We start from the raw sequence: 14,309 nt of genomic DNA, 5'->3' as shown, positions 1-14,309 counted from the left end.
TGGGACCTATACATTGAACTTCAGTAACTAGTTATAAAAAAGTCCCCAGACCAATTGGTTTCTGTTTTTCCCATTGTTGATTAAATACCTCATAATAGTACTGGAAGGCCTGGGACTTGTCTCCCTCATTGTCGTACAGGTCTCCTAATTTAGCAAGTGCCTGTGGGTCAGTAGGGGCAACACTAATCAACTGCATGAGCCACTCAATGGCTTGGGTCAGATCTTCCAACATTTCATATCTTCAACAAAGGAAGTCAAGGATTAGGTTTTCTTTCAAAATGAGAAACTGTCATGTGTGGATATATATCCTGTAGCAATCCCCTTCAGTGTATTTTGATATTATTGTCACTTTGTGTTCACTAAACAATCCAGTAACAGATGTCATGTTCCAGTATATTATGAACTTTGTTTTTGAACACAAATAGGCTATCAAAATGGCCACTTCTAATAATGTGTCATTTTGGCTTTTGAGCTCCAGACAGTCCAGCAAATACCTAATTAAATATGGATATTCAAAGCCTTCCAGAGAAATCACACATCGCTTTGTCATAGCATGTTGGGGCTGAAAAGAAGTTGGGGAGGGCGGGGGGAATGTAATTTATATGCTGAGTAGATGCACAAACATGACTTTTGTTTTGGAAAAATTGGGTCATCTTATATGTTGCTCTACTGTGCCGAGATTAAGAGTAGATTGCACTAGCTGCATCAGTGACAATGCCACTACGTTAACGTCTCTCTACTATCATGTTGTGCGAGTTGAGGAAGGGAACCTACTCGTGCATCATTCTCCCCTCATCTTGCAGGAATGAGAGCTCACAATAACCTGGAGATGGCACACAGGGAACAAAGTGCCAGACCAGCACCAGCTCATAGCCATGGATGAGACATTGCAGGACATTACTGCAGTGCCAATGAGACAGGCCATTGGTGATGGTAAGGCTGGAAGCCAAGAAGTGCGGGATCATTTGCTGGCTCTATCCTTGGGTGAAGGGCATGGAGAAGGCTCCTGTCCTGTGCACACTGTGGCTCGTTGATTACTGTCACTTATTGGATTGGTTGTGCTGATGCACCTAATGAATTGTCCGAATGTTCATCAACACCTTTTACTTGTGCCTCTTACAAGTTCTGTAGCTAGCGATTCACTGAGTGGAACAGTGCATACATCGCCAGCCATCTCACCACATCACTCATTCACATTGATGGAGCCAATATCAAGCTTAGAAAAGTGAGCACAAGGTGGGCAGCACTTCAACAAGTGAACAGGAGCAGGAGAGTGAGGTACAGTCAACAATAGGTAGTTCCCAATGGAGACCCCATGCTCCATGGCTTTGGGTGGCAATGGAATTATCCAGGTCTGATGGATAATTTATCTATATGATAGAAGTTGAGTTTTGCAGTCATCTGCCAGTTGAGCACATTGTGGACATGCCTGCCTGCTGATCACTGAGAGACCTGGGATGGAATTGGCAACATCTCTCCAATGCATAGGCCCGAGCTCCTCTGTAGTGTCCTCTTAGTCGTTCTTGTCTTCTTCCTCCCCTTCCTCCCCCCTAGGAAAAGTGGTGTGTCAGTCTCTCCTCATCCAACTCCAGGCTTCTTTGCACAATCATGTTGTGCAGCACATGACAGAAAGTCATTTTACAGGACACTGACTGACTTATACTGGAGGGCACCACCATAATGGTCAAGGCACCAGAATCGCATCTTCAAAATGCCAATGGTCAGCTCAGTGCAGGTTTATGTTAGGAGAGGGTTGTAGCACTACCTCCCACCATGTGGGGGTACTTGTCAAGGGTCAGGAGATACTCCTTCATGGTACAACCCTTATCCCCCAACAGCTACCCACATGGTCTGGTTGCTGGCCTGAAGAGGTGTGGCACCTGGGACTCTTGCAGCATGAACGACACATGATAGCTACTTGGTAGTGCAGACAAGATACACTACCTGTGGGCACAGACCAGGCTCTTCAGCTGATCCTTCAGACTATGTGGGTACAATCAATGATATTTGGCTCTGGGGAATCTATCCATGGCAGCAAAGCTTTCTCTGTGTGCAAGAGCCTGTCTGTCTCAAAATTTATACAGAGTGAGGACCAGGTAGGTGAGTGCAGGGGAAACATTCCAAGACCGAGGATGTTTTCAAATATTCATCTTACAGGATTTGTGTTGCCTATTTTTCTAGCTTTTAACATTTATACACTGTCGTTGTTGGCATTCTTTCTTCTACTGTACTGATGGTATATCTGTGGTTGAACAGTTATTTTGATATAGATTGGGTCCAATTTGTCTTTTATTAAAAAATATAATACAATCTGACTGTCAATGAATGACTGGCTGGGCCAGCATTTATTGCCCATCCCTAACTGCCCTCCATTTGAGGGTATTTGAGAGTCAACTGCATTGTTGTGGATCTGGAGTCAATTGTAGGCCAAACCAGGCAAGGATAGCAAATTTCTTTCCCTAAAGGACATTAGTGAACCAAATTGGTTTTTATGACAGCCAAGAATGGTTTCATGTTCATCATTAAACTTTTGATTCCACATTTCTATTGAATTCAAATTACACCATGTACCATGGTGAGATTTGAACCTGCATCACCAGGTCTTGCCCTAGATCTCTGGATTACTAGTTCAGTGACAATACCACTATGCCATTACCTCTTCAATGCAGAAATCCAGTCAAATTTAAAAAGGAACCTCACGATAATTTTTTTGTCAGACAGGAAAAGCAACAGCAAGAAGGTACAGCTAGGATTCCTTGAGGACAGTCCTTAGCAATTGCAAATGCTGGTCTGGCCAGAGATTGGGAGGAGGTGGTCTGGCGGGCTTTGGCTGCAATCATGGATCAGGCAGGTGATCAGGATTGGAGGGAATGCCGTCAATCACACCAGAGGCTGGAACGAGGCCATGATTGGTCAAAGGCTTCCTTAAGGAACTGGAGTGTACTCCTGCATCTCCTTGCTGACAATTTGTGCTATAAAAATTCTTTCTGGAACTAGCAGCTTCTGTCCTCCTTTTGCTGCTGGGGCTCCTAAGCCCTGAAAAACCAGCTGGCAGCAGCAAAATTTAAATCAGACTCTCAATTGCGGGAGACCCTACCTTGCAATCTGCCACCATAAAGATGGCAGCACACAGTGGGTTGGAGACACATTCCCTGTTGAAGGTTTAACCTCCCCAGCCTGTCATGGGCCTATGTTTCCAAATATTTACCGCTCTCGCTTCCCTTTGACCCAAATTGAAGTGCAGGCCATGTCCTATTGTTTGACTGGACTAGATTATCTAGCCAGCATCTTGTTGTACACATTTTGACTGGTACATTTCCCTTCATTGCAGTAATGGTTACACTTCAAAAAGCAGTTAATTGACTGTAAAGGATTTTGATACACAAGGCCCTATATAAGTGCAAGTTCTTTCTTAATACAGTAGGCAATTACTTTATCCACTAAGTCATGAGGGAAGCTACAAAGTTTCCCAAAATATTAATGTAAACATCACTTGTTGAGAATTCCCTTAGCTGTTCAAAAGCAGCCTCTGTAATCTCAACATTTTGGAAAGGATACAGATTTGCAATCTGGTACATAACTTGAGCATTGTTCCTCATGATTGCATGGAGCTTCAAGAAACAATCCAAAGCCTCCTCCAGTCTATTCAACTTCTTGTAAGTAAGACCTGAATTTAAAAGGTTCAAGGATGTAAATAAATGGCAAATTAGAAAGTGTATTAGAGAATTATTGCATGATATCAAGGAATGGTGAGATGAAGTGATGAAGTTAGTCTTCTTGAGGGATGAGAATAAATGAACTGAGGTGCCTTTTTAAAATCTGAATTTATCTCATGATAAGGATTTGTACCTGTAAATCCTCTCACCATAAAGTTTGACCTTATTTGTATCATTTTTGAATGGAGCAGAGCAAACACCATATGATTTTTTGCAGAGAGGGAGAGTCATGCAAGGGTCACTTATAGCCACTTCTTAGAGATTATTCACAGCTGTATGGGTGTAACTCTGAAAACAAGTCACCTTCCCTTCCCGCTGGGGAAGGATGGGCTATGACAGAGATGACCCAGTTGCTGAAAAGAGAAAAAAAAAATCAAGTGCTAGCCTCATGCTATAGCCATTATAATGTGGAGATGCCGGCGTTGGACTGGGGTGAACAGAGTAAGAGTTTTAACAACACCAGGTTAAAGTCCAACAGGTTTATTTGGTAGCAAATACCATTCGCTTTCGGAGCACTGCTCCTTCGTCAGATGGAGTGGAAATGAGAGCACATGTTTGAGAGCACATTTCCACTCCATCTGACGAAGGAGCAGTGCTCCGAAAGCTAATGGTATTTGCTACCAAATAAACCTGTTGGACTTTAATCTGGTGTTGTTAAAACTCTTACTATAGCCATTATAGCCAGTGATTATAGATGATTGAGAACTCTAGCAGACTGGCACTCTGATTTTCCCTCTGCAATTACTCATCAGCCATCTAATCCATTTACTTTATTACCAGAGGAAACAGTGGGACAAAACTTGCATCCGATTAATCTGTGCACTGGTTGTCAAACATTCTGTGTTGCCTATGTTACTAACTTGAATTTGTTTTGACATTGATAGTCTTATATACTGGCATTGTTGGCATTCCTTCTTATACTATATTGATGGTGCATGTGGTTGAACACTTATTTTGATATAGATTGGGTCCAATTTGTCTTTCATTAAAAAATGTAATACAATATGATTGTCGATGCACAATTGCAATAGGTGCATATTATATTTTTCTAAGGGTATAGGCTGATTGAGAAAAAAAATGCGAGGTAAAGAAGCTTCCACATTAATGACAGACACAGGCGCTTATTCCCATTTACCACTGAATACTGTGGTAAGATTCCAGATCCAGTCATTTTGCCATAAGAATCTCTAACACAAATAGACATCAATAAAACATGTGTAATGAAGAAACTCAAATAATTACCTGACGGTCTAGTTCGGATGGAATACCATCTCCAAACTTCAAGGTAATAAATTTGAAAATAAAAAAACTTCTGGCAAATATTTTAGGAGCTCCAGAATTGAAGTTATATTAGGTCTGCAGGATAGTTAATATCCTGATAGTCAACAAAGGATTGAGATGTGAATCTGCAAATTACAGACCAACGAGCCCAACATCTTTAGGAGGAAAGATGTGCAAGATTATTCTATGGGGTATAATAGAAATTCTCAAAGGGTGTAGAAGACATGGAGGTGGTTGATTTAGAAGCAGTGGGCCATACCTTACTGTCCAACTGGAATTCTTCAGTATATTGAGGAAGAAACTAAACTTATAAATGAGGGCTCTCTGTTAATACGTTATAACATGGTGTTTCAGAAGATATTTAATGATATGGAGCAAATATGATAAATAAGGAAAAAATTATTTGGAGTCAATGGCTAGTACTAATTTGTTGTTCATTTATTTATAATGGCTTAGAAGAGAATATATTTTGAATTATTTTAATATAATATAAAATCTATTTATAATATATGAAGCCTGGATATCAAAAAACATGATGGAGACAAACAAGAAGCAAAATGGTCTGAACAAATTACACAAATGGTTACGTGCTTAGCGGAAAATGATGATATCTGGATACATGAAATTACAGAACAACTCGAAATAAATAGTGCACACTGAGTAAACTAATCAGTAAATGTCTGGCATTCTTGGAATAAGAATGGTACTAAAGGTCATTACTCAGCAGTCATCAGATTTACCATTCACAGTATGTGAAATATAAGTTACATTGCAACTCACCTAAATTATAGAGTGCCTCAGTAAAAGAGGAATCATTCCGCAAGGCTTCCTTATAAAATTCAGCTGCTTTCTCATAGTCGCCACGTGCAAAGACACAGTTTCCTTTATTTGTCAATGCTGCTGGATTATATCGATCAGCATTCATTGCAAGATCTGCGTAACGGTCTGCAAGTCCAAAATCATTTTCCTGCACAAATCCAATGAATATGAATTCCACTTTGCATGGCCAAGTGTTTGCATGCCCCCCCCCTTCAATTACGGGAGATTCACAACCAAATTCTTTCAAACATAAGGCATAGATTTTTTAAAAATAATGTTTTTTGCACTACCTTCACAATAGAAAAGCAAATGCAGGTGCAAGACTTTGCCATTGTAAATCATGTCAATTTATACCATTATACATTAGATTTCCAACAAATAAATCCCAAATTTAAATTAGGCTTTCCCAGTATTTAAACTCAGTACCTGACACTGAACTAATCTCACTAACTGTAAAGTGATGGAAGAGGTCATCGACAATGCTATTAAAGTGACACTTACTCAGCAATAATCTGCTCACTGACAATCAGTTTGGGCTCTGCCAGGTCCATTCAACTTCTGACCTCATTACAGCCTTAAGTTCCTTATGGACCAAAGAGCTGAACTCCAGAAGTGAGATGAGAGTGACTGCCCCTGACATCAAGGCAACATTTGACCTAGTGTGACATCATGATGGAACCCTAGCGAAACTGGAGTCAATGGGAATCATGGGGAAATCTCTCCACTGGTTGGAGTCATACCTTGTACAAAGGAAAATGGTTGTGGTGGTTGGAGGTCTACTATATCAGTTCCAGGACATCACTGCAGGAGTTCCTCAGGATGGTGTCCTAGGCCCAAGTAGCTTCAGCTACTTCATCAATGACTTTTCCTCCATCATAAAGTCAAAAATGAAGATGTTTGTGGATAATTGCACAGTGTTCATCAGCATTCACAACTTCTCATTTGTAAATGGTGATGAACACTTCTGAAGCAGTCTGTGCCCATATGCAGCAAGACCTGTGCCCTTTGCACAAAGACATTCAGGCTTGGGCAGCTATGTGGCAAGTAACATTCATGCCACACAAGTGCCAGGCAATTATCATCTCCAGAAGATAGAATCCAACTATCTCCCCTTGACATTCAATAGCATTACAATTGTTGAATCCCCCATTATTAACATCCTGAAGAGTAACCATTGACCAGAAATTGACCAATCATATAAATACTGTGGCTACCAAGAGCAGATCAAAGGCTGGGAATTCTGTGAAGAGTAACTCACATCCTGTCTCTCCATAGTCTGTCCACCATCTACAAGTCACGTGAGAAAAGTGATGGAATACTCTCTGCTTGCCTGGATGAGTGCAGTTCCTACAACACTCAAAAAGCTCAACACCATTCAGGACAAAGCAGCCTGCTTAATTGGTATTCCATCCACCACCTTCAACATCCACTTCTTCCACCACTATCACACAGTGGCAGCAGTATGTACCATTTAAAAGATGCAGTAAGGCAACTCACCATGGCCACTTGGACAGCACCTTCTAAACCTGTACCACCTAGAAGGGCCAAGGGCGACAGAGGCATAGGAATACCAGAAACAGGACGTTTCCCTCCAAGCGACGCACTACCTGACTTGGTACTACATCTCCTGTTTCTTCACTGTCTCTGGGTCAAAATCCTGGAACTCCCCTCCTAACAGCATTGTGGGTGTACCTACACCACATTGGCTACAACAGTTCAAGAAGACAGCTAACCACCAGCTTCTCAAGGGCAAGGGCAATGAAAATGCTGGCCTAGCCAGCGATGTCCACATCCCGTGACAGATTTTTAAAAACTCTTGGTTAGGCTTAATAGGAAAATATCTCTTAACACAAGTGTATTTCTTGCACTTGTTGATTTTTGAGAAGCATTGTTGGCAATTGTGGAAACTTTCAGCATACATTATTCAATGTTTTTTGTGCAATGGTAATGGGAAGGCAAAACTGAAAGCACGAACATGGGTAAATATAAATAAAAAGATTATGTTCTCATATCTGTTCAGAAAGTGTGTTGCGCTGGAAAGATCCATGATGGCACTGGAACTTGGCGACTTCTTGCAAGCTGTGCTCAGCATGCCCTCTAATTTCATCTTTTACTCTCGTCCTACGCTTTTAAAACTCTAACTTTTATAAACTCTCTAACAATGCTCGAATTCAATCTCTTCACATTAAGATGCTCTTTCTCTACACCCTAGCTATGAATATAACATTCCATCTGCACCCTCTCCTTTCCTTCACTATGTATGGTATGCTTTGTCTGTAAAGCACGCAAGAAATAATACTTTTCACTGTATACTAATACATGTGACAATAATAAATCAAAGAACAAAGAACAGTACAGCACAGGAAACAGGCCCTTCGGCCCTCCAAGCCCGCGCCGCTCCTTGGTCCAACTAGACCAATCGTTTGTATCCCTCCATTCCCAGGCTGCTCATGTGACTATCCAGGTAAGTCTTAAACGATGTCAGCGTGCCTGCCTCCACCACCCTACTTGGCAGCGCATTCCAGGCCCCCACCGCCCTCTGTGTAAAAAACATCCCTCTAATATCCGAGTTATACTTCGCCCCTCTCACCTTGAGCCCGTGTCCCCTCGTGCACGTCAAATCAAACTTTGCAATTTCTGGATTGTCCGTTTTTTTGGGTTTTATAGAAAATGGTTTTAAATTTACAAATCAAGAAAAGAAGCTAAAGGAGAAAAAGCAGGAAAGGCTGGAAACACTTAACAAATCTGCCAGCATCTGTGGTGAGAGAAACAGAATTAATGTTTCAAGTCTGTGACTGTTCACAGAAAAATTACAGACCTGAAATGTTGGGCTGAATTATCCCAACTTCACGATGGTAAGTAGCAGATAGTGGCACCAGAAAAGTAGTGACAATCACACTGGGAAGGCTCCCCAACATATACCCGCTGCAGGGGAACTTTCCTGGGGTTGCCAGGGACCCTGATTGGCCTGCACCAGGCAATTGAGTAGCCAATTTACATTGTTAAGACCACAATAAGGGTAGATTTTGCAGGCAGCAGAGCCTTATTGTGGCCTTAACAATAATAACAGGAGGCTGCCTCTGGGAATTTCACTGAAGTGCAGGTTCAGGAGCTCATTTAGTCCCAATGTTGGGGTCCCAAAGCTCATGGGAAAATGTTGCCCACTAACTCAGTTTCTCTCTCCACAGTTGCTGCCAGATGCACTGACTAGAATTTTCTGTTTTTATTTCAGGTTTCCAGCATTATTGAATCTGGGATCTTTCTTATCTATGTGGAATAGTGCAATACCAGTAACACATTTAAATGCTTGAGTAATCTGGGAGCAAATAATAATTTCAATTAAACAAAACTGACTGATCCACTGTTAATTTACTTGGTCAGTGAATTAACAGGGAAAAAGGAATTATAATACACTGGCTGGTAATGCACTGCCTGGGAGGGTGGTGGAAGCGGAATGCCTCACATCCTTTAAAAAGTATCTGGATGAGTACTTGGCATGCCATAACATTCAAGGCTATGGGCCAAGTGCTGGCAAGTGGCATTAGGTGGGCAGGTCAGGACCTTTCATGCATCCGTGCAGATTCGATTGGCTGAAGGGCCTCTTCTTCACTGTAGGATTCTGTGAAATGTTGAACTCCAAATGTGGAATTGCAATAACTATGATTAAATGCTTCAATATATGAACCATGGGGAAAAGAAATCAAGTCTGACATGTTTGAGTTTCATGTCTACAAATAAGAAATGTCATAATCATGACCTATTCTAATATTCTACAACACCTACCAAAAAGTAAAGGAAAGATAGATTTGTTGCAGCTGCGCTCTTAACCCTGCTATCCTTCTTCTCAAACATCTTCAGGGTCTCCACAGCCTATAAATCAAAAGTAATGTATTAATTTACTTACCATTAAATAAGCTACTTAAAGCAAAAAAATTAAGTAATGAGAAACCTGGTCAGATAACTAAAAAGATTAATTTTATTTCTACTCAGAGAGCAAACTCAGAATTCCGTCTATATGAAATAACAGTGCTAAAATAAATATAAATTTAATCCATGAATGCATTAGGATGCAGCTGAAAAAACACACGTGCTAGATTATATAAATTTAAAACAATACTAACAATATTATGAAATATAACATCACACATTGAACTGTTCACTTTGCAGATCTGTAAGGAATATTCTCAGCCCATGGATAACACAACTTCACCCCGCTACTTTTAATTGTATTCCACATTCCTCTTGCTCCACCAACCAATCTATAAAAAAAGGTAGCGTCCAACTACTTTTTGAATTACTTACTAAATGGTATACTAAAATGGGAAAGAGGGAAAAAGTCATTATCGAAACCAACTGGCCTTTGGATTTTATTCTGGGAAAACAAACAAACAACAGCTCAATGCTTTTCTCTGAAATGCCTGTCTTTGCTATTTTATCTCAAGCATCAATTCATTTAAAATGACTTGGTGGTGGAGGGGGGCAGGGGGGGTGGGGTCAGGTGATGTAGGTGCCAGAGCTGCAGCATTTTTGCAAGCTCTGACGCTACTCAGATTTTAATCCATTTTTTATCCGAATGCACAACCATAATTATCCGATCCTGATGTGCATAATCTGTGCTATATTCCTGCAACATCCTGGCTGAATTTTGGCGAAGAGTAGCTAAGTTTTTAAAAATCCTTGTTTGACTGAGGCAGTCGGATGCAGCCAGGGTGAGTCCCAGTTTGCAATGGCGATTTCGCTGGTGATGCTGATGACATCGAGATGATGTCAACCATTATGAGTGAATTTGCGGATGATGGTCTTGGTTCCCCAGCACAGATTGCTCATATTGATGAACTGCAAGCGATCCTAAAGAGAATGAATAAAGCGGTGAAGAGAATCCTGTCAGTTTCCTCATTGAAGGCTCACCTTTAGTTCTTGGAAATCCTGCTGAATGGTATGTTGACCATACTAGTTGATTCAGGGAGATGGGGCGAGAGAAAGAGTATTTATGTGCCCGGTCCCCTGAGGGAAGTTGGGGATGAATTCCCGGCTGAATTCGAGAACTAGCTGCCATCCTTTCACAATCTCAATTTGAGGACTGGGTGTCAAGTTTGATGGAGCACATTGTACCCAGTGTTCGAGGCCTGGGGTCAGTCAAAGACTCTGACCACTAGTCTTACGCTGTACTTGTTCCTGGTGTTCACTGAGAGGATTGGAGAAGGACGGACGTGACAGGTCCTCACCGTCCGCTTTATACCAGAGCTTCGAGATGACAACATGGCAGAGGTGCAGAGGATTCAATGGAACTCTGGATGGATCCTGGATGTTGCTCAACGTTCCTGTCATGGCTTTTCAGCCTTTGTGGATGGTCATCATTAATCCTCAACCTGTAGCTCTCGCGGCTATAGGGATCAAGGGATATGGCGGCAGGCTGGGGGGGGATCAGGATATTGAATTTCATGATCAGCCATGATCAAAACAATTGGAGGAGCAGGGTCGAAAGACCGTTTGGCCTACTGCTGCTTCTATTTCCTATGTTTCTGCCCTTGTTCCCTTGTGATTATACTCCTGATTTTCTGATATTTTCTTCTTTCTGACAAGGGTGCACAGAAGAGTTTGTCGCCTATTTTCCTGTTCTACTGCGAAAATCAGATTGTTTATTTTTTTGTTTTAATGGCACTTATCCACCGGCGTGCTCTGACACGATAAGTGGCCGAGGTCTAATGTGCATTGTCATTTGCACTGAATCTTGGTTTTGATGATTGGTACCGGGAGCAGGGTGGGTGGGTCTGCCAGCCCTGCTTCTGGCTCTATGTCATGTGCTAAATCTTGGGTTTCAGTGTTTGCAATACAGAAATATTTCCATGTCAGGGGATTGTTTGTGGGTCTCCCATTTTCCATTGGGGAGCATGCTGATTTGGTTGTATGACATGAGGATTGACATTGAGGGCAGTATTTACCTGTTTTATTTTCTGTCTGCTGTAATCCTTGCACTTGCTCTGAGAGAGTACAATTTTTAGTCTCCTTCACTTTAATTTTTAGATGAGTGTTACCACAGCAGGGTGGTGCGTAGGTGGTGTGGTTTGGAGATGGTTGGGATGGCCTTAGAAGTCCTCATTATGGGTGAGGAAAGTCCCCCATTAGAACTATTGGGGTGGTGTTTTTCTTTTGTATTTTTGTTATTTTCGGGTAATGATTACTCTGTACTATACTAGATTTTTGGGATCTGTTGCATTTTGGGTAAAATAGAAACTTTTAATTTAAAAAATACTTTAAAAAAATGACTTGGCAATACTGCTAAAATATCAGAAGCAATTGTTCAGCGTCAATACACATATATCACATGGACTCATTATTTTTGCGAACCAAAATAGAATAGAATTTCTTTGATGCCTAGTACTAAAATCAAACTAATATTGAGACGCAGGGACTAAACTAAAATTAATTCACATTTAATGCTAGCCTGTGATAGATTATAATAGATGTTGGAAATTGAAATGGACAAATATTGTTAACTGGAATTCAAGCTACATCTCTGGACTGCTGAAAATCTAAACACGTGATTTGAGAAATACTAAATAACTGTAACAAACATATGACTAATTATGTGAAAAGAGGTTAAACTAAAACTAAATTTCTTATGATTTGATAAATAAATCTAGAACTTGAGATCCAAAAATAAGAGTAAAAAGCTTAAAATAATTTTTTGTACTGGAAAGAAAATTGTTACGGATGTGAAATGTAACATTTTGTGTTTATCTGGATGGATTCATAGGGGTCCTTAGGACATAATTTATATCCTGAGTTGGATAACCTGGTATCTTATAAATGATGATTCTAATTATGGTCAGCACCGTAAGTGGAATAAAATTATAGTTCACAGGTCTGCTTGCAGGGGCGAAATTCTCCCATCCTGCCCACAGCTGGTTTGGTGGCGCGTGGGAGTGGAGAATCTAGCAAGAGTGCAAACATGCCTGCTGTGAAATGGAAAGAAATTATAGATGTCTGGTAGTCCACGGGCTATGTAGACATCACACTCAAGTCAAAGATAGTTAACAGTGCAGAAATGCAGTGGGCATGCAGCTGGAGCAATCATTGGAAGCATGGCGTATCTCAGTTGCAGGAAGGAGTCAAGGGCTCTGAGTTTCAAAGGAAAAATGGACAGCTTGGTGTGCAGTACTGATCTATAACTGATGTCGCTGGGCATTGCGATGGTGGGGTGGATGGGTGTCCTGTAAATGCACACGGCCTCCAGATGTGATGGGTACAAGTCCATGTAAAGCATGGGCGCCTTGCAAGTAATGGACTCAGGGTAGGGAGGGCTAACGGGGGAAATGTGTCAATCTCCACCACAACAACAGGATCTAGAATTAGTGGGGGAGGCTGGAGATGGCATCTCTACCTGCACACCATGAGGCTCCAGATAAATCAGGGGCACGCAGACAGTGAGGTAGGCAGGGTTGAACTCTGTCCTGGAATGCAAGTGAAGCATCACCACCTCGACACACAGGCAAAATGGCATCTTCCAAAATCAAAAGTAAGTCTGGTTCTGTCTGGGAGAGGTATCATGAAATGTGTAGATTGCCAAGCAGGATTTTGGGGCTCCTTCCTGGAACGCATTCTCATTTGTTGATACGGTAGACGGGACGCACACCCTGTTGCCCAAAGAGCAACAGCAAGCCAAATCTTTAAATCTGTGCTTTGAAAGGGATAGGCACAATTCAGTTGCCCAACATCAAATCTGAAAAAGCTACATAGTTGTTTGTTGTTTCTCTTCCCACACCTGGAGGTGCACACGACAAATTTCATCTGTTCCCATAGTTAAATCAGACGCAAGCTTTCAGGCCCGAGTTCTAATCCCATTATGGCAGATGGTGAAATTTGAATTCAATAAATTCAAATTTCTTTAGGGAAAGAAATCTGCCATCTTTAACTGATCTGGACTACATGTAATTCCAGATCCAGCAATATGGTTGACTCTTAAATGCCCTCTGAAATGGCCAACAAACCAATCAGTTCAATGGCTGTTATGCTATCCCAGCCATTGACGTCGATAGCCCATGGGGGTCTATTGCCCCACATGTGGCCCAGGTTTTTTCTTTATTTATTAGTGTCACAGGTAGGCTTACATTAACACTACAATGAAGTTTCTGTGAAAATAACCCTAGTCGCCACACTCCGGCGCCTGTTCGGGTACACTGAGGGAGAATTTAGCATGGCCAATGGACCTAACCAGCACGTCTTTCGAATTGTGGGAGGAAACCAAAGCACCTGGAGGAAATCCATGCAGACACGGGGAGAACATGCAGATTCCACACAGACAGCAACCCAAGGCAGGAATCGAACCAGGGTCCCTGGCGCTGTGAGGCAGCAGTGCTAACCACTGTGCCACTGTACCGCTCGAACGGCAGCACTCAATTTCTTTGTCTCTGGGTCTTTCCAGAGAGCAACAAATAGGTGCATGCAGAAGGTGACCAATGCCTTTTACAGGAAGGTCCATCATCATGTAAA

The 14,309-nt window shown here is 41.6% G+C and overlaps 1 protein-coding gene across 1 annotated transcript in view; it reads right to left on the bottom strand.

The window, feature by feature from the left end:
* Positions 1-14,309, bottom strand: part of ift88 (intraflagellar transport 88 homolog) — a 72,861-nt gene that overhangs the window by 12,325 nt on the left and 46,227 nt on the right. Inside the window, exons 16-19 of the mRNA XM_078222116.1 lie at positions 9,600-9,686; positions 5,778-5,964; positions 3,559-3,667; positions 89-239 (exon numbers count right to left, since the gene is read on the bottom strand). Coding sequence (XP_078078242.1) covers positions 89-239; positions 3,559-3,667; positions 5,778-5,964; positions 9,600-9,686 — 534 coding nt within the window. The remainder of the gene's footprint in view (positions 1-88; positions 240-3,558; positions 3,668-5,777; positions 5,965-9,599; positions 9,687-14,309) is intronic.

Source organism: Mustelus asterias, chromosome 10, assembly GCF_964213995.1.
Source record: "Mustelus asterias chromosome 10, sMusAst1.hap1.1, whole genome shotgun sequence".
NCBI lineage: Eukaryota > Metazoa > Chordata > Chondrichthyes > Carcharhiniformes > Triakidae > Mustelus > Mustelus asterias.
The sequence above is the reverse complement of the archived record's forward strand: the minus strand, read 5'-3'. Positions and strand labels throughout refer to the sequence as shown.